The sequence below is a fragment of the Saccostrea cucullata genome, unplaced genomic scaffold (genome assembly GCF_032062105.1).
Source record: "Saccostrea cucullata isolate Sc308-1 unplaced genomic scaffold, CSIRO_AGI_Scuc_v1 ctg6790, whole genome shotgun sequence".
Classification (NCBI taxonomy): domain Eukaryota; kingdom Metazoa; phylum Mollusca; class Bivalvia; order Ostreida; family Ostreidae; genus Saccostrea; species Saccostrea cuccullata.
Window position 1 is genome coordinate 1,171 of NW_026927850.1, and position 21,542 is coordinate 22,712.

Consider the following 21,542-nt stretch of genomic DNA (forward strand, 5'->3'; position numbering starts at 1 on the left):
TTTGGGGGGTATCGTCATATGGGCTTCAATAACTCATGAATTATTTGACAAAATCAAATGGGATTTCGGTTATATCTTTCTGAAAGATGATTTTAAAAGTTAGATAGGAATACTGAAAAAAATTAAAAGAAAAATAAATTTAATTCACCTCAAACGTTTACCCTGCGTATGTTTTTCCTTTCAGTATATATCTCTACTGTGAACATAATAATTCATTTATACATCAATGTCTATTTACATCTGGTCTTGTTCCATAAAAATGTTATTTATAAATGTTCCAATGTATGTATGAAATATAATTATATATGGCTATATATTCGATGGCAACAAATATTAAAAAAATTACAACTGGTCATAAAATGTGACCAATGTCCAACATAGTTTTATTTACATATACAGTCATGTATCTCACTTCTGATCACAACTCGCTATGTGAGCTTATTGATTTCTATGCTATATAGAAAGCTAAATTGTTTAACAAAAAAGGATTCGTTTTTTACTATCAATCCAGTAAATAAATAATTAATGGATTTTAAATGATATATATTTGTTCATCGTTTTCGGTTGTCGTAAACTCCTCCTTGAGTGTAGTAATAATCATCGCCGTCGATGTTTCCGGTGAACAGAGTTTGAAGTTCATCATGGATTTCTTCAAAGTTTGGACGCTTTCCGCTCTCATATTGCCAACATTTTTTCATGATTTTGTAGAAACTATAGCATGTTAAGTAAAATAAAATATTTTAGTGTCAAAATTCGTAACAGAAATTAAAATTCAGATTAGGAAACTATTTATATATTGGGATAAGCACCTTCATCAAAAATATAATTTCCATTGGTTTCTCAATGAATTAAAGATCATGAATGAGTTATTCAAAATGTGAAAAAACCAATTATAAACCATTTCTTTTTTTATCATTCATTAAAGAATACGCTAGCAATCTATCAAATAATTAGATAAATATCATACACATCATCGGATTGTTCCGGTTTCTTCAGTCGTTCGCCTCGTTTTAATTTAGATTCCAATTCATTACTCCTTATTCCTTCATACGGGGATTCGCCTTCAAAAAATCATAAAATTAAATCTTTACTTGACATTGAAATTTATTTTATTTTAAATTTCTTTTTAGTGTGAGAAAAAAATTTACCCATAGAGAATATTTCCCAGAGAAGCACACCATAAGACCAAACATCACTCTTTTCCGTGGCGTATTTTGTGGTTTTTATACACTCCGGTGCCATCCATTTAATAGGAATTCTCTCCTGAAGAGTGTGAATTGAAACTGTTTTATTTGATAATTTATAATAGGATATGACAGTATTAATTATAATTATTAACATGGAAAATCAAAAGAAGAATTATTTTAATCTGAACCTTATCGTTTCTAGCATATATTGAAAATGCAAAGGTAACATTTATGATCTTTTAAGCAGCAAAATTTTAACATCCTGAATACAAGGATGATTCAAATACAAGGAATTCAATTTTTTAAAGTCCATTTTAAACTTAAGTCTGTTTTCAAATCAAAAGAGTAAGTAAAGATTCAGAGGCGCAAGTACGTATAATCCGAACCTAATATCCACGATGCTTATTTCAAAAACATTTACTAAAGCAGTAATGAGGGAAAAACAAAATGCTAGTAATTTAAGCGTTTGTTTAAAAATGCCATACGTTGAGTCTTGAAAAAATATTTCGTTTTAGTAAAAATGATTCTTAAAGATGCGATCATCCCTTTAGGATTTTGTATTAACCGAAGATAAAAAAAAAATCATGTTTTGTATTTTGAAGTTTCATACGTTTTTGGAATCGCCATCATTATCCCGAGGCTCTGGACCAAATCCTGTGATTTTTGTTTCCATCAGGAACGTCAGCAAAATGTTTCTGGCCGCGAGACGTCTGTGTACAACCTAAATATTAAATTAACAAGAGGCAATGAATGGGCAAAGATTAAGAAGTAACCTATAATAAAATACTTGGAGATAATATACAGCATTCAACGTAAAACTTAAATAATACAAAATCAGGAGCAGCGCAAAAACAGACCTCTAAAATATTAGAGCAGGAATCCCATACATAACATACAAAAGTGTAAAGTTTATTCATTAGCGTAATATAATATCTAGGGGTTTATATTCAGCAAAATGACATTTAATTTCAGATACACAATAAATAAATGTCATCGTTAAGACAATGCATAAAATCAGTTTTGTCAAGTTACATTTTCCTAGTTCAACTAAACTGTTATTGCCCTCTCCTTTTTGAATTAAATAAAAACAAACCCCTTGAGAAGCTAGGTAGTTCATTCCTTTACAAATTCCACAGCCAAATCGGAACAGTTTCTCGTGCATGTCGTCGTTAACTCTATGTTTATTAGTCTTTAGATAGTCTTTCAAGGGCCCATTTTCACAGTACTCCAGTATCATAAATCTACCAACTATTAAACAAACAAACAAGTAATATAAAACAAATCATCACAGAACAAAACATAGTGGTGAAAATTAAATGTTATGATTCGGTATGATGTATATTTGATATTTACTTAACACCATCTTTGGAAAATTGTTTTTTTGCTGACGAAATAGGGTCGGACGCAAAATTTTTTCAATATTCCAGGGCACTATATGCTATTTTTTTCCTCCTATCTCGACAACAAATATGTTAACTTTCTTAAGAAAAAGAATTTTCCTCACGTACCAATAGACCCAGCAGTCATTTTACCATGTGTCCGTTTTACCACGTCCTAACCCACCAACAAATTTTATAAGACGGGAGACGGCAAGCAAATATTGGTTTAAAGATGGTCTAAGACGGTAAATTTTGTACTGCATGTATGTTTATACCAACACATAATCTGTATCCTAGTGCATGTCGGATTAGACAGGTTTCACTGTATGTTTGAGAACTTTATTTTATACTTACGGACGTCGTCATCAACGACTCCTATAAACTTCAGAACATTGGGATGTTCTCCAATCTTCATCGCATAGAAATTAACCTTAGCATGCATGGTCTCAATATCCGCTTGAGTTGGATTTTCTAAAAAATTAAAATTAAATTTTTATCAAAACTGAGATATGAGTTTTGGCTACATCTTATTTCGAACATCCCCATTCAAAATCGAACCTTTTAATGTTTTAGCTACGACAGTTGTTGAGGAATTATCTCTGCAATACTTGGCCTTGTAGATAATGGCGAATTTTCCTCTGGCAATCTCCTCCTCGAATGTAATTCTCGATCGGACTATTTGATACCTTAGAGGGGTCTCATTGTCAGCGTAGTATACGTCGTCGTCAAACTCCTGAGAGTAGGCACGATTCTGAAAATCAATACTCTAAAGTCAATTTCATCATTATCTTCTCAAGGCAAAAGTTTTCCTTATATGCTAAATATATTATATCAATTCTACTTTGAGTTTTTTGTAGGCTCTTTTATTTGATAAGTTTAAAAAGTTTTGAAAATGGAAAATTTCTTTTTGGATACTTCTATTTTCATGAAAATTTCCGCCTTGTTTTATTTTTGCCCTTTTCGCTTAAATTGTGAGAGGTTTGATATTTGTATTTAATTGGTTTAAATAAAATTGGTTTAATATATGCTTCTGTAATATTTATCAATGTACATGTACATATTTATCATTACTTATTCAAATGTTTTAGATAAAACAGGAACATACATTATAGCTCTTCGGAACACCAGTATTATTCAGTCTTTTCTCAACGTTTGACAGATTGTTGTCAATGTAGGTGTTAGACTTCGAAGGAAGTCTTTGCAGTCGCTCTGTTGGGTTTTTCATTTTTCTTCTTCTTACCATAATGATTATAAACAGTACTATGATGATTAATGCTAAAACACCGCCTGCAAATGAATAGGTAAATATTTTATTTAAAAAAAATAAGTCGATATGATGATCATCAGAAGACTAGTTACAGGTTAAACTTGATGCTGTCATGAGACAGTAATACCCGCACTAAGGTGTTTGCCTCCAAATACACACTCCTACATATTAGACTTTCCAAGGAAAAAGTCAATAATTCTATAATTTACACAGAACATGTATTTGTCAAATTGAGTATGAAATTCTCAGACCCTGTGACCATGTGTCCTATGACTCAGAACCTCTTATATGTATTTTACATGCTTAATTCATTACCAGTTTGAAAAAACAGAATTTAACTAATGATGTAAATTAGATTTTGAAAAATGTTTTGCTCATAATAGGAACTTTTAAAATGTACTAATGCCCCCCCCCTCCCCCCGACACCACAAACACACGGCACGTACGTTTTTTTTTAATAGGCTAGATGGAAAAGTTTTGTTAAAACATCGTTTGCTTTGAATTAATTTAAAATTTGTTCTTGTACTATGCATGTTTACATAAAAACACCTTTTGGAGAATTTTTACATCACATTGGGTTGCGTCACTCATTATCATATTTTTAGATTAAGCACCACTCGGCACACCTCGGCCGATTCCCACTTCATCTGAAAAGGCGACAGAATCAGCCAAAGTTTACCAAATGGGATTGCTCTTGCTGCAGTGTGGTGTTTATTGAAATTATTCATTTTGTGTTATAATTGGATGATATTTCGTGAAGTTGACAGGACCTATGACAGTTGGTAAGTACAAGTTTAAGTATAGATTGAGGTAAAAAAAAAACCGAAATGCGAATGATTAGGTTAAAGTTCAGAAAGAGTCAAAGATCATCGCATGTCACAGTGTGAAGTTATCTCCCGTTGTCGATATGACATTAACTGGTGCAGATCCAGAATTTTTTCGGGAAGGGGGAAGGGGGTTCACACCTCAGTCAAAAAAAATCCAGCCCAGAATTTCCTGACAAGCAAAGAAAAAAAAACTGAAAACAAATATACAAAATAAAAACAATGATAGTGGGGTCGTTGAGTCAATTTTTTCTAAGGGGGAGGATGTCCAAAGTCAAATTTATTTGCTTCAGAATATAGTCTTATTTAACATAGGCGTCAGAACCGGGGGGGGGGGTGGGGGCTAGGGGTGCTTAGCCCCTCCCCCCACTTTTTTTTCCAAAGATAGACTTAGTATAGACATTGAACAATGCAGTGTAGGTTTAGCCCCCCCCCCACTTTCCACAGACACGTTGCAGTATAGGTTTAAAATGGAAAAGTGGTGGTGTTTTGAAAAAAAAATTCGGTACTGATTTCGTGTTTGGACATTTCTCTTTTTTGGCTTGTCAGGTTTTTTTTAATGTCTAAAATAAAAATTTCTTAGACTTAGCTCCCCCACTCTCAATTTGCTTCCAACGCCAATGTTAAGACAACAAAGCAAATTCCGGGGGGGGGGGGGAGGAGGATCTAATCTCCCTAGCCACTCCCTGTCCCTGAAATTACAATCGATTCTGTGGCTCCAAAATAGTAGATTTTTTTTTTCATTTGACTAGATACATATTTTGTTTCTTGTGTTTAAATTGTTTCTTGTGTTTAAATTCTGTGTGTCCATTTGTCCGCAGAAACTTTAACCTTGCCCATTAGTTTTGAGTGGGATGGGCTATATACATGGCTTTCACATTTCATAGCTTACTTCCTTGTGACAAGCCCTTTTTTTTGGGTACCACGAATTTTGACCTCTTGACCTCTTGACATTGGATTTTTACCCATTTTTACAAGAAAAATACCAAACTTTAAACTTGGCCCAAATTTTGATCAGTAGGTGCTAGGGCTTTCATACTTAACATGTGTATTCATTGCGAACTTTCAACAGGTATAAATATGTTTGACCTTGACCCTAGAGTTTGACCCACTTAAAAAAAACAAAGTTTAACATTGGCAAATAAATTTTGAACAGGAAATACTAGGGATTTCTTATTTCACATGTGTATTCCTTGTGACAAAACTTTCTTATGATACCAACAATTTTAACTCTTTGACCTTGACCTTTGAGTTTGCCATACATTTGAGAAACTTCTACCTTAGCCATAAGCTGCCATGCAGGGGCATTAGTGTTTCACAAACACATCTTGTCTTCATTATTATTAATTGGTGGTGTCTCCATATGAGGAAAAAATTCCTGAGACGGATGTTTTCACAACAAACAAACAAATTACTAAAAAAAAAATATATAAAACATGATTAATGAATATGTTGGTCATATCTCTGCATGAAAAAAACTTTACAAATACTGCAACCATCGTAACCCTTTCAAAACACTCATTTTAGCTTTTCTGTTTTCCTTATCACATTATGTCTGTCGTCTATCTGTTTGTCTGGAAACATTTTACATTATTAACTTCTCTAGAACCACTGGACCAATTTTGACCAATTCACATAGAAATATGCGCATTTGTATGTCAGTCTGTCCATCTGTCTCAATTAATAAATTTAACCGTGGTCATCACGGTCATATCTATTGAATGAGAAGACACAAGGCATTCATGTTAAAATATGTATTAGTATTTACCTGTGAGAATGGCATATTTTTTTACCCATGACCTTGAAGTCTGACCTACTTGCAAAAAATTACATTGTTTTAAATTCATCATTTTGAAAGAGAAAAGTTAGGGCATTCATATTATACATGCATGTATATTATTACCTCCTGTGATAAGACCTTTCCAAATAAATCATGACTTTTGACTCTGTGACCTTGACCTACTTTTCAAAAATGTTGCATTTGCTTATAACTTTTGATTAACAAGAGATATGACTTTCACATTTGATGTGTACATTTAATGTATTTTATTACTCATAAAAATTAAGATACTTCCCAGCATGTCATGATTTTTCACCCCTTGATTTTGATGTTTTACCTAATTTTCAAAATATTTAATTCTCCTAAAAGATGATTAGGCTTCTTAGTAAAATGCAGGAGGAGTTCAGGGAAGATTGGGCTTTATGCATAAAAAACTTCATTTTTCAACCCCCATTTGACACTTGGGGCAAAATCAAAATTCCGAAACCTATCTGCACATCTACATGACACCAACAACCATCTCCAAAAAGATGATTAGGCTACTGAGTAAAATATAGGCGGAGTTCAGGGAAGATTGAGCTTTTTGTATGAAAAACGTCATTTTTCAACCCCCATTTGACCCCTGAGCAAAATCAAAATTCCGAAACCTATCTGCACATCTACATGACACCAACAACCATCTCCCAAAAGATGATTAGGCTACTGAGTAAAATATAGGCGGAGTTAAGGGAAGATTGAGCTTTTTGCATGAAAAACGTCATTTTTCAACCCCTATTTGACCCCTGGGGCAAAATCAAAATTCCGAAACCTTACTGCCTATTTACATGACACCGGCAAACATCTCCCAAAAGCTGATTAGGCTACTGAGTAAAATATAGGCGGAGTTCAGGGAAGATTGAGCTCTTTGCATAAAAACCTTCATTTTGTAACCCCCATTTGACCCCCCGGGGGGAAATCAAAATTCCGAAACCTTACAGCACATCTACATGACACCAACAACCATCTCTCTGAAGGTGATAAGGCTACTGTGTAAAATGTAGGAGAAGTTCAAGGAAGTCGGTGTTTTTTGCATAAAAACATCATTTTTCGACCCCCATTTGACCTCCCCCCGGGCAAAATCAAAATTCCGAAACCTTACTGCACATCTACAGGACACCACCAACCATCTCCAAAAAGATGATTAGGCTACTGTGTAAAATGTAGGAGAAGTTCAGGGAAGACTTGTTTTTTTGAATAGAAAACGTCATTTTTCGACCCCCATTTGATCCCAGGGCAAAATCTAATTCCTAAACCTTACTGCACACCTACATGACACCACCAACCATCTCCAAAAAATGATTAGGCTACTGTGTAAAGTTTAGGAGGAGTTCAGGGAAGAAAAGTGTGACAGACGGACGGACGGACGGATATGAGTAACAACAATATACCCGAACTTTCTTTAGAAAGTGCGGGTACAATTGATAAAATATGTAAAAATATTGATGATATTGATTTCAAAGAGATAAATAACTTCAAAAGTAGACAAATTTTGACTCATTTTTCATAAATATGACATCAAACATGCGTAATATCAACTTAACATAAGCAATTAGTAATGAAAAAAGATACAGAAATACACCTGGTAATGTTTCTGTTTTTTAAAATGATATTTTAAGTTGAAACAGAACATACTCCAAACATCGGCAAGGAAGGCAAATTTCAAAGTTTGGGTGGATGTTTAACCAGCCAAAAAGACGTGTTGGAGGCATATGGCCCCCATTTTTCAATGGTTATTTCACGTCCATCTTTGCAAACAAAGGAACCCTCCCTCCCCGGCTCCGACGCGCATGCCATCTCAGAAAGTTATCATCCTATCATATAAGAAATATGATAAATTCTATCGATAGAGAACATGCAATGCGAATCAACTTGGACAAAAAAAAAAAAAAAAAAAAAAAAAAAAAAAAAAAAAAGAAAAGAAAAGACAACAAATAGTGTACCTACCAACCACGCCTCCTGTCAGTGCCGCTGCATTACCTGTTTGTTTCTCCGGCTCCAAAACTATAACAATAAAGTAACATAAAAACATACTATTGACTGATAAATTGATGTAAAAGGGATTTAAAAAAAAAACCTCGTTTAAAGTGGGAATTTCGTAAATTCTTTGATCGTTAGAATCGACCTTGTTAGCAAATTTAAATCTAACATTGGGCCGTATTTTGGTTGATTTGTTTTATATCAATTGTCAGACCTCGTGTTTTTTTTTTAATAGTGAATTTTACTTCGAAAAGTCTACTTAATCAATACAAAAGGCACCTCACATATATATTCCACGTGAAGTTAAAATATAAAATTAAAAGGAACATATTCAAAGATTGGGTACATTTGAAAAAGTTCAAAGTGAATAAAATTAATTATTTCTTGAGGCATGAAGGTAAAGGTAGAAAACCATAGTTTTAATTCTCATTTTATCTGGATAAAATGAAGTTTTACTAAAATCAAAAACGTATGCATGAACCTATTTACATTTTATCCTATATCTTTAATATTATGTAAGACTGTGTAAAAACAATTTCTACAATTAATCTACATGCCATTGCATAAGCGGTTTTGAATTTCTGTTGGTAACTTTTTTTTCACATGTAATAATACTACAGGTATTTCATGTCTGTGGTATTTTGATGTTTACGAATATAGTAAACAAGTTATCTAGGAAAATTTGAATGCTAGTAAACTGTAGAATATATTTGATATTTTTTTTCAATTCCTCCATAAAACGAGTGTAATATGACGGTAAGGAACAGTTAAACATTAAAAATCGCAAACAATGGGCATCCAAAAACATCAAAGGTGGAATCATAAGCCATAGACGAATACTCATTATTGATAGGTCACACCCTGCCTGCGCTTCCTGTCACTTGCGTATACAACATGTATTCACTGGTTGCAACTATGACGACCTTAAAACCGATGAAAAGGTCTCCCGGAGAGACTTCTTAAACCTTGATATCCACCTTTCCTCTCCATTTTTACAAAATGCAAACTCTGCATGAAGGCCGAGTCAGTTTACTTATACATTCAGGGTTAGGGTCTTTAGTCCTTAGGAATATTCTTAAGTTCAAACTTTTTGCTGAGCAGGTTGAAATTTGACGAAACAAATTGCTCAGTGTGGTGCATCGTCAATTGCAACAAAAATCGCGATAGGGAGATTTTCCATTTCACATGAAAGTCATTTACAAACTTGCATCTTTGTTGCTTTTCAAGATTTAGAATAAATTATGCTAATCTATATTTTAAGAAAAAATTAACTACGACGTGCATTTGAGATCTCCGCTTTGTATCTAATTTGATTGTTGTACTATTTCTTTTCTTTTCTCTTCCATCGTACGCTTTGTGGAAGATGTAGAATGTATCACGCCTGTGATTATTTTTTCTAAATCACCCTTTTAAGGTTTCGTGAGTTCAAAATCAGTTTTGAACGCAGAACTTCCTTGTTTTCGTCAACCACACGCTTTGATTGATTGTATATATTATTTAACATGTCTCTCTAGAATTTTCCACCCATATGAAGACTTCACCAACTTATCGTCAGACACAAAGACAGACGCGCACAAGATTTATATACACAGCTCCTGAAGTATCGCTTGGCAAATTTTACATGTCGATAGCATGTTGAAAAATAAAATAACCAATTTTCAAAGAGGCGTTACAGAGAAAACCCATAGATAATTGATTGATCATATATTGTTTAAAGTCCCATGCAAAAAGTTTTCACTCCTATAGAGACATCACCTTAAGGGCTTCAAATTTAGACCTATACTGGGCAATCAGGATCATTGAGCAGTACAGTGAGGATTCCTTATCGTGCCAGCGCTTACTGTGACACGGGACCTACGTTTTCAGGTCATATCTAAAAGACCTGTGACTTTCACTTGTAATGTACATTTTTATCAGAAGATCACCAAGGAGGAATAATGCTGACCATTTGTATGTACAATTCACTTCTAATGCCGAGAGTTTGGCGAAGGAACAGTCACTACCTTTGTACACGTCTTAAGTTTGACGTGGTCCCTCGAGCGAGATTTGAAACTGGGCCTCCCGATTACGAAGCGAACGCTCTTACACTAGGCTACCGTGACCGGTGAAAAACATATAGGAACGGAAATATTTGGTAAAATACAATTTTTTTTAAAATTATAGACTGATTATAATACCAAATCATATTTAGCTGAAAACAGAGCGCAACTTATATATAAACGTGCATTTTATTGCCTTTTGTATACATGTGAATGAAAGCAAAAGTGATTACATTGATATTGCAACGGTATATTAAAAGTTGCGTCATGCACAGCTGAGAATCACTCAGCACATGCTTAAAATGTTAATACAATAGAAATTGAGCATGTAACTCAGCGAAGAAAATCCATACAAAAATAAAGCATATAATTGAAAATTTTTAGAAGTTTTATGCTTTCGAATCTTCCTGGTTTATAATAAACATTTTGGCCGTTTTTTTTTTTGTTTTGTTTTGGTTTTGTTTTTTTCTTCAAAATGCCTTCTACTTACTTGTTGTAAAGTTGAATTCTGACATTTCACTTTTGATAGGGTTTCTCTCATCGTCACCGTAGAGCGTATACAATCTGAGAATATAGGTGCTTCCTGGGTCCAAGTTAACCATTGTGAACCAGTCCGAACTCTTGTGTACTTTAAACAAGTTTTCATCTTTGCTATTAGCTAAAATAAACATTTTGTTTTTGCCTTATGACTGTCAAATTTATTAAACCGAACTATCCATACCACTTATACCGAAATTTATAGTAAAAAGAACAACAACCTTTTATATAGGTGAAATTGATGCCTTGTTGATTATAACAACTCGGTGCCTGGTTCCACATGATTTTCACCGATGTTGCACTTAATTTTTCTGCTACTCTTATGTCTGTAGGTCCAAAATCTATAAAAAATATTTATCATTATGAAAAAAGAAAAAAAAGTTAAGATATATAAAAAATATTTAAAATGATAAAACATGAATTTCTTTTTCTTTTTACTTACAATCATTGACACCTTTAAGTGTAGTTAGATTGGCTATCTGGAAAAATACAAGGAATGGTTATTTAAAATGAAGCTGCTATTTTAAAGTTGCTACAATGTTGTGATTTAAAGTGTTCTTTTAACCATTAATATAAAAAAATGCATTGTTTTTCCATTAGTTGATTCAAAACTGCACTGAGAGATTTGAAAACAAAGTTTACAATACAGTATTTTAAGTTTTTTAAAATGATGAAACTGGATATTTCTTTTTCATATTTGTTTGTACATCAAAGAGCGTTGATTTAGCTTTAAAATATACACAGGTAATATGAATTGAACAGTTGTTTACAAAAATTAAAATGAAAGTTACCTCTATTTGTCGAGTAACGTAGAGGCCTGCTGAATTATAAAAATCCATCTCCATTCTTACTACCTCGGTAGAAACGTTACTCACGTTCATGACATAACAGTTCTCAAAGTCAAGGTCAATAGTCTTGCTATATGTCTCATTAGTTGCTGAGATTGTTTCACAGGGATGTTTGTTGCAGTATCCTCGGTCCTTTTAGAAACAGAATGTGTTTGTAAAAACTGATACCCCCGCATGCAGTCCATTGCTAAAATTAAAGTTTCTCAAATCCAAGTGACTCCCAAGATTAAGAGATTAAAATTTTGGGTAAACTAGGGAAACCAGGGAAACACAATCCTCACAAGAATGAAATGGAGATAACGAACAGTATTCACTATAAAAGTCCATAAAACATACAAAATAAGAGCAGAACAAACATTTCAAAAATTGTAAACATCAGATCTGGGATCAGGTTTGAAAGGTAGAAAGCATATTTATTTTTCTGATAAGGAAAACAATACTTAAACCCGCCGTGTGCCTATTGTAATGATCAGGAAATATGCTTGAAAAAATTTGTCATCTAATTCAGTGTTTAAACAATGTGGACTAAAAATTACAATGTAGTATGAAAACTGTCCGTCAGCATTTGACTCAATGATAAATTGTAATTGCTGACAAAGTCATTGTATCGACCTTAGAACTTACGAAATGATGACTTAAAACAAGACTACTGATAATTTTGTTTCATCAACTTGCTTGTCAATAATTTACCCTGCTTTAGAAATTGTTATACGTAGAGCAAGCTCTTGCGTATCGAATCAACTCCGTATGCAGATGATGAAGGTATATTGAATATAAAGCGCTTCAAAATGATCAAGGTTACAAATTATATTTCAAGTAGGTCATCCTCCAAAGTCAATATTTAGAGGTCAAACCAATTTGTACTTAAATGCAGTAAAATTTAAGGTATACGTCTTATCATTCAAAAAAATGTTGATATATTAACAATCATTTCTTGAAAGGAAAACCAGACTCTTAGGTCAAGAGAAAAAGTTTAAATAACTGGAACTCAAGGGAAAGTAATGTCTAGCCTTTCGTGAATCATGTTAAAAAAACCACGATCAGTGTTTTAATGTCAAAACAGTTAAATTGTACTTTAGAGTATGTATTGTCACAGGAAATACAGGGTCTTTCAGAAACAACCATTTCAAAAATTGTATTTCTGAATCATATTCAACCAACAGTCAATCATTTTGAAACAAATCTACAAATGAACATCCTTTTACTTCCGAATTATTGTTATATTGAAATTTAAAGTATTTAGCATGATACATTTTTAGATTTTTTAAGCCATGAATTACAAAAACTTACTCTTTTTGGATTTTCAAATTCATAATCTTTATTATTTATGATCTTTCCTGTACTCTTTTCAATGAAGCGGTATTTGATTATCTTAACTCCACTGTGGGGATCCGAGGCTCCAATAACTTGTATGCTGAAAAATAAAAACAATAAATCTCTAACATTCTTAAGAGTCTTATTTTCTAAAGGTTTCGAAAAGTATCACTTCTAAAAGCTTGCCTGCTTCTATAATCCATTTTATCTGTCCCCACATTTCTTTGCAATGTTTGTGATTCCACTGACGGTTTCGATGAATCGTAATGTAGAACCAGACGCTCTTCGTTTGTTTTGCCAAGTACATCGTAGGCTTTAACCCAAACGATTAATGATCTGCCATCTTCCAATGGTGTGCCTAAATCAATTGTCTGTTCAGTTTCATTGTACTCAAGATTTTGAATCTGATATGTAGGTGCCAATTGTTGGTCTTTTCCATTGTAATAAGCCACGTCATATCTAACAATACCTCGTTCATTCGGTATAGCGTTTATTGTTCTCTCACCACTGTAGTCATCATATTTCTTCGGAATTATTTTGTAGCCATTACGATCTCCGCCATCTGCTAAGGAATCAGGAAAATGCTTGACACGATTTAAAAACTTTCCATTTTCATGTAAAGAATTTAAAAAGTGTTTTTTCCAAGTGATCTTTGCTGTCAAAGGATTTTGAGTTTGCCAGTTAAAGGATGCATTCGGATTTCCAGAGGACGCATACAATCTTTGGAGCTGTCTGTCGTCACAGTTGAAACTGGATCATAAATAACAATACGCCGAACATACACCGAGTTATTGGCTTTGTCATTTACTTCCAAAATCCAAGAATAAACGCCTGGGTTGTCTGGTCTATAGGAGAATGTATGGGACCCAATAGTGGTTTCGTTAAATTCGGTAATGTTTAAAGGTAGTGGATTATCTACGGTATCTGTGTATGGTTCTTTAAGTTCGCCATCTCCATCTGGTTCCAGCTTGAAAACTTCGAGAGCGTATCGAGCAACCTTTGATAAGTCGTCCCTCCACCCATTCCAAGTAAACTGGATAGCGGTCTGTTTTAAAACAATCTCTGTTTATACGATTTCTAATCTTCAGAAAATGTACTGTAATTTTCACGAGTATTTTTGCATAAATAATAAATATAATATTAAAGATGATTTACCTTTGTGACATCATTAGCAACCTTGAGCAAAAACGATGGTGTACCAATGCCACAGTTCTTCCTCTCTGTACAGTGATATGGATTTTCTGTGTCAAACTTGACATCTATCATTTTGTTAACTTCATGACCATTGAAATATTCTATCCCTTCATTATAATCAAGAACACGATATCCGCCATTCTTTGCACGATATGTGACGGCAAAACTAGAGAAAAGGTATTAAAACACTTTTTTATGGTTGTGCATGAATTTGCTATTCTCCTGAATTTTAAGCTGGATAGAAACCTAAAAAACACCCTGCAAATGTGAATTCAAGTACAGTCAGATCTACATTCAAAGACTTTAATCCGCGCCGTATCACTTCTTTGGACTTTAAAGATATAAAGTCTTTTTCGACTTCCAAGATGTAAAGGATTAATGAATTTTATGCTTTCGGGCAGTCTCTAAATATTAGCTATTAATGCAAACTATTTTAATTTAGCACTGTGGATAAAATTCATGTCTTCCCGAGTTACACCGCCATAACGTGCGTTTTGACAGATTCTATAAAAAGAGTTGCAGTAATTAATAAACCGGTGCATTTCAACTTTTAAGCAAACCAGCATATTCATTTTAGCAATAAACAGTGTGATAATAACAACTTAACTTGTGTAAAACTGTATACAACGTGTTTATCGCCCTTTTGCATTGAACAATTTTGTTTTTAAATAGATAAGAAATTACATGTTTTTCCCATAGAGTAGGGCGAAAGTGAAAATTAGACGGGGGTGAAAATTTTTGTAATATATTTCATACAGTTTTATTTTTTATATATCTTCGATTTCTAACCTGATTATACATACTCATAGTACTCATAGCACATTATCCACCTCGGCACCTGGCTCTGGGGCCATATACTTTAGACAAGTTTACTTTTGATCTTTGTCTCACTTTTACAGAAAAAATTATTAGTGAAATGAAAAGTAAGCCCATCTTAGTTTTATAGCCCCGCAGTCTGATCTTACTTCCATGTTTCTAGAGGAGGTTTTTTTTGTCTTGCCTTGTTCATGTTTTGCTTTATCTACTATACATGTACTTAACAAGCTCGTTTTACTACAGTTCCTCTAAATGGTATAGGGCAGAATCATGACTGTTTTAAAGTAAAAAGGTTAAAACATTAAGATATGAATTCATTCAACTTACGTATTGCGTAAATCAAATGGCGAACGCTGTTTACACTGAACAAGTCTGTCATGTATTGGACTATTCGTGGTCCATCACAAGGCAACCTGTTTTGCGTTTATTCCTTGTTTTTATAGCCATTTAGAAATTCTGTTACTAGACAACATTTGATTTTAAACGAAAGTGTTTTATTTTCGTTGCTTTAAAAGAGCAATTTCTGTTAGTTTGGACTTTCAGTAAGGTGTGGCAAAATGACGTACAAATTTGATGAAATTTCACAGCTTTCTGCCACTGTTGAAATATACATTTGGCTCGGGCAATTAGTATGTAACTATTTACGTCTCACCCTGCAAATAGTGAAGTTTGACGTCTCGATCGTTGTCAACAACAATTTAAAGTTCTCGATGTTATTTATTTCTTAACTAAGAGATTTAGCTCGCCATTTGACAGGCGGTTATAGCGCCAAGAAGCCACGCCTTACTGAAAGTTCAAACTAAGAGTGAAATATCTAATTATATATTTTTGAAAAATAATTCAGTAAATATGATAATCTTGTTGATTAAATGCATTTACATTTACCTCGACCATCAAATGCCGTATGTTTAACATTAATGTTTCTCAAATGCGTGTTACACATAACCAGGCCTTGCAGGTAAATTCAAAGTCGCAAATCGGAGCTAAAAATGGATTGAAAAGTGAAATTCATGATGTTAAGCTTCGACGATTATCCAGTATATATCCTTATTCCCATTGCTCAAGACTGAATCTACTGAAAGAAATAATGTTTTTCGCTGTAATGTCCAAAGTCTATTGTACTTTGTTCGATTGCTGGATAGTAGTGTCAAACTGGGGACTGTATGTAAATATAAAATCAAATAAGAAGATAATTTTAACATTTTTAGAGAACATGTATGTTATTCCATCTTCAGCTTAACAATAAAAGAAAAATTTTCAAATTGAAAAGACAAGAATTCTTTTATTGTATACTTACAGTTAAGGCAGTTTCCTTTCCCAGTCAAAGTTTTGTGGGGAGAAATCAAGCAAATGTGTTATCTCCCCTGCAGTATCCAGGAAAACAAGGTCGAAAGCGAGAGCAGGAGCCAACTGGAAAATAAGAATTACTATTGTCAGTGTTTATCTCTATGTACACAGAGAAATAAACAATCAGTCTTATAGCTTTTTATTTGATAATGAAAAGCTTTAAGATAATTATAACAAGGGCACCGCTAAGCGGAGCATCCCCTCGCGACAGGAACTTCAGTGGTAATGGCAATATCTCATAAGAGATAAATTCTCTTGAGGGACGTTAAACATGTTAAAAAATATACAATGTATTTTGTTTAATGTCCCTCTCAGGAATTTTTAAATTGAAGGCTTTACCGGAGATGACATTCTTTCCTGATAATAAGGAACTGAAACCATTGAGCAGTGAGGGATCTTTTTGTGCCAGCATCTATTGGGACATGGGCCCTTTATTTTTGTAAGGATAAGACGTCCCAAAAGGTCAAACCCGCAACATTAGGATCACTCCCTTACTTTTGACAAAATTAAATAAACATGTTTTTACCTCGACCATCAAGCGCCTTATGTTCAAAATGCAAAGTGCATAGCGTCTTGGCTAAGGGGGAGGGGGGGGGGGGTAACATTGATACCTAATTTGGGGTAGTAAAGTTTAATATAATATAATAAATTGTTTTTCAGCACTATGTATTTTTAAACAAAATTATCGGGGTGGAGGATGTTTTTTTTAACAAAATTCAAATTTCAAAGCATTTTAGTGGGAAGCGGGAAGGCATAATGTGCATACGTAATTGGGCAGTTGCCCTTATGCCTAGCAGAATTATAACACGTATGCTGTATGTATGTTTCAGTAATTTTAATTATTTACCTACCTAAGTATATCTCACGGTTGCAGGCAATATGCGTTTTAATTTCGCAGTGAAAAATAACAATGTACATTTGTACATCAAGAGAATAACTGAACTTGTAGATTGTATTTACAGCTTTCAGGAATAACTGCACCAATTCCTAGACACTGTTGGAATTTGTAATCATAAAACTGCGACGTTCATCAAAGTGTTTAAATCTGGTTCCCGCAGACTCAACACGCCTTTTAAACTTTAAAGCCGACTCTTTAACTGGTTCCTAGGGGAAATGATCATTGTCGAACTCGTACATAAAATGTCAGGGTTTCGAGACAGTGAAAACGCGATATCTGAAGAAATATTTCATCAATGAACTTGAAAATGAATAGGCTTCGTCCTTTTATACTGCCACACAAGTATTTAAACGCTGAGAATGGTTAATGCAAAAGTTCTTTGTCAATCTTGCCCACAAATGATTATTGTCAACTCGTACATAAAATGTCAGGGTTTCGAGGCAGTAAACACGCGATATCTGAAGAAATATTTCATCAATGAACTTGAAAATAAATAGGCTTCGTTCTTTTATACTGCCACACAAGTATGTAAACACTGAGAATGGATAATGCAAGGGTTTTCTGTTAATCTTGCCCACAAGCTGTATCGAACACACTAACACACACACACATATGCACATTGGCTATATTTCTACGCAACTAGTAAAATGATATGGATAAAGATGCAAAAAAGTGTATAAGATAAACAAAATTAAAAGGGCAGATATTAGGACTGTTCTAGCACAGTTATTTTGAATACATATTTTTAGAATTATCAATTAAAGTAAGCTCTGGTAACCCTCACCCGAGAGACAGTATTCTCCTACATATCCTTGGTTACATTTACATTTGCCGGGGGTCTCACATTTTCCTCTCACACTTCCTCCGCAATCATAGGGACAAATTGCTAAACATTAAAAAGAATTTGTCAGGTAAGTCTGTCATATCGTTCTTGTGACCAATGATGGCATAAATCAAGAAAACTCTGATTGAACTTTCTTGAAAACAGGAAAATGTTAACTTTCCAATACGTGCCTATATTACAGATCTGGTTCCCGTTATGTCTCCAACCAGAACAACAGTAGTATTCCCTCTCTTCATATTCCTGACTTATCATGCCCCAGGCGCAACAGCTGATATGAAAGATGGAAAATATTTTTTTTTAAATATACTTTTTTGACATTTATAAATTGCTACGATTAAACCAGATACAGATATATGTAAAGGAATAAAAAAATCAAAATTGTATCTTTTTTTTCTTGAAAGTAAACGCTTTAGTTGGACCTCTAATTCTATCTGTTCCAAAAAATAGAATTTTGTTTCTTAAACTTAAAAAATAGTTATTGAGGTTCCATAATAACAAAAAGACTCCTGGTTTATTTGAGTGAAGCAGGTCACGCGTAAGGAAAAGTTTTCTTCAAAGAGAAAAATCTTGATCGAATGTTAGAAATAATTGCATAATAATAAAACCCAACCTAGTGTTTTAACTCCATATATTTTCTTAATATAAAGCAATTGTTCTCGAAAGAGCTTTACATTCATGAGATTCTTGAAAAAACCCAGCGAATTAAGCACAAAAGATAGTGATTGTTTTACTTTATTTCTCAATGTCCCATTCGAGAATTTCAGGCTTCACATTTTGACCTTTACTCGGCATTCAGGGCAATTGAGCAGTGAGGGTTCTATATCGTGCCACGAGCAACGTTTCGAAGGTCATACCGGAAAGACCCGTGACTTCCACCCACTTCTAGTACCGCGTGCTTGGAGAAGAAACAGTCAATACCTAATATGTTTACTTCTTAGGTTTGACGCTGCGCAGCGAACGAGAATCATATCCGGGTGTCCCGATCACGAAGCGAACGCTCTACCACTAGGCTGTCGATCGGTTAAGACATAGTGTATTATTGGAAATGTGTACGATATGCTTGATACATGTATTTGAATATTTTATCATCAAAGTCCATAATAGTCATGTGTTCAAAAAACACTTAACACCTACGGAATATATAATTTAATATTCACGACCATAAACGCACCCTCTTTCGCTCACACATACACACAGAGATATACATAAAGAATTACCCCTGCCAGGTACTGTATCTGCATCCCCAGACCCAGCGACACTTCCATCGGGATCTGGAGCATTTGTTTCTAAAATGATAAAATAAAAGAAAAACGTTTTGTTAAAAAAATAACACCAAACGGACAGACAGACAGACGAATGAGATTTAATGTCCCCTCGCTTTCGCGAAAGCGGGGGACAATAAATTCTTTAATAGACAATTTCCCAGTCCCGATAATAAACCCAACTGCTCGAATACTTACCCTTGATCACCATGTATGTATAGCTTATAGTCTTTTCTGTTTGTCGCCATGTTCGTTGGTCAATCAAACACTTCTTCCACCGGATAACAATTCATCTTTGGACTTCTTTTACAATGTGTTAAACAGTGATCGATACATGTGTTTGTGCCGTTTTTTCGTCCAAAGCTCTTTTTATGCGCCCGGATCGAAAGATCCGAGGCATATATTGTTTTTGTCTTGTCTGTCTGTCTGTTTGGCTGTTTGTCTGCAAACTTTAATCTTTGCCATAACTTTTAAACAATGAATAGTTTAGACTTCATATTTGGTATGCATACCCCACTAATTAAGGTCTTTCAAATGACATCAAGATCAATGACCTTGTGATCTTGAATGTGACCTGTATGCTAAAAATAGTTTTTTTCTGCAAACTTTACCATTGGCCATAACTTTTGAGCCATAAAGGATAGAGACTTCATATTTGGTATGCATTACATCACTTATTTAATAAGTTCTTTTAAATGACACCATGGTCAATGAACTTGTGACCTTGTACGCTAAATTTAGCTTTTTGTCGGAAAACTTTAACCTTCACCATAACGTTTGAATGAAGAAAGATAGAGAACTTAATATTTGGCATGTATACTCCACTAAATAAGCCCTTCCACATGACCTTGTGACCTTGACTGTGTCCTTTATGCTAAATATACTTTTTTGTATCCCCTCACGCAACTAGTTGCGGAGGGGATATAGCATCGCGAATGTGCGTATGTATGTGTGTGTGTTAGTGTGTTCGTTACACCTTGTGGGCAAGATTGACAGAAAACCTTTGCATTAACCATTCTCAGCGTTTACATACTTGCGTGGCAGTACGAAAGGACGAAGCCTTTTCACTTTCAGGTTCATTCATAGAATATTTCTTCAGATATCGCATTTTTACTGCCTCGAAACCCTGACATTTTATGTACGAGTTCACAATAATCATTTGTGGGCAAGATTGACAGAGAACCGTTGCCTTAACCACTCTCAGCGTTTACCTACTTCTGTGACAGTATAAAAAGATAAAGCCTATTCATTTTCAAGTTTATTGTTGAAATATTTCTTCAGATATCGCATTTTCATTGTCTCGAAACCCTGACATTTCATGTACGAGTTGACAATAATCATTTCCGCTAGGGAACCAGTTTAAGAGCCAGTTTTAAAGTTTAAAAGGCATGTCGAGTCTGCAGGAATCAGGTTAAAAGAATTTGATGAACGTCGCGGTTTGCCTTTCATTACCAATTTTCAACAGGTGTCTAGGAATATGGGGTGCGTGCACGCTATTCCTGAAAGCTGTAAATACAATCCACAAGTTCAATTAACCTCTCGATGTACATATGTACATTATTTTAATTACGAAAAAAATGCACATTGCCTGGAACTGTGAGATATACCTAAGTAGGTAAATAATTAAAATTACTGAAACTTATACATATAGCATACGTGATATGTTTCTGCTAGGTATAAGGGAAACTGTCCAATTACGTATGCATGCATATTATCCCCCCTTCCCCACTGAAATGCTATGCAATTTGATTTTTGTTAAAAATAGACATCCTCCACCACCAATAATTTTGTTTAAGAAATAAATAGTGCTGAAAAACAATTTAATATCTTATATTAAACTTTACTACCCCAAATTAGGTATCCCCGTTATGCCCCCCCAACCAAGACGCTATGCACTTTGCATTTTGTAAAAAAAAAAAATGGATCAACAACACAATGATTTTGTCCAAAGGAAGGGAGTTGATCCAAATGTTGCGGGTTTGAATCCTTT

General features: G+C 34.1%; 1 protein-coding gene across 1 annotated transcript; it reads right to left on the bottom strand.

Annotated features, from left to right (window-relative positions):
* Nucleotides 1-510: 510 nt before the first annotated feature.
* On the bottom strand, nt 511-19,800 carry LOC134275664 (uncharacterized). Its single transcript, XM_062757927.1, is given in 23 exon segments — nt 511-711; nt 968-1,061; nt 1,149-1,263; nt 1,798-1,908; nt 2,281-2,435; nt 2,921-3,037; nt 3,125-3,317; nt 3,672-3,853; nt 8,421-8,477; nt 10,983-11,150; nt 11,251-11,370; nt 11,472-11,508; nt 11,821-12,009; nt 13,168-13,291; nt 13,378-13,912; nt 13,915-14,236; nt 14,347-14,551; nt 16,141-16,184; nt 16,550-16,611; nt 18,231-18,332; nt 18,461-18,558; nt 19,508-19,576; nt 19,751-19,800. Coding segments are annotated over 23 exon segments (3,309 nt in total). The 3' UTR covers nt 511-551.
* Between the last annotated feature and the right edge of the window lie 1,742 nt (nt 19,801-21,542).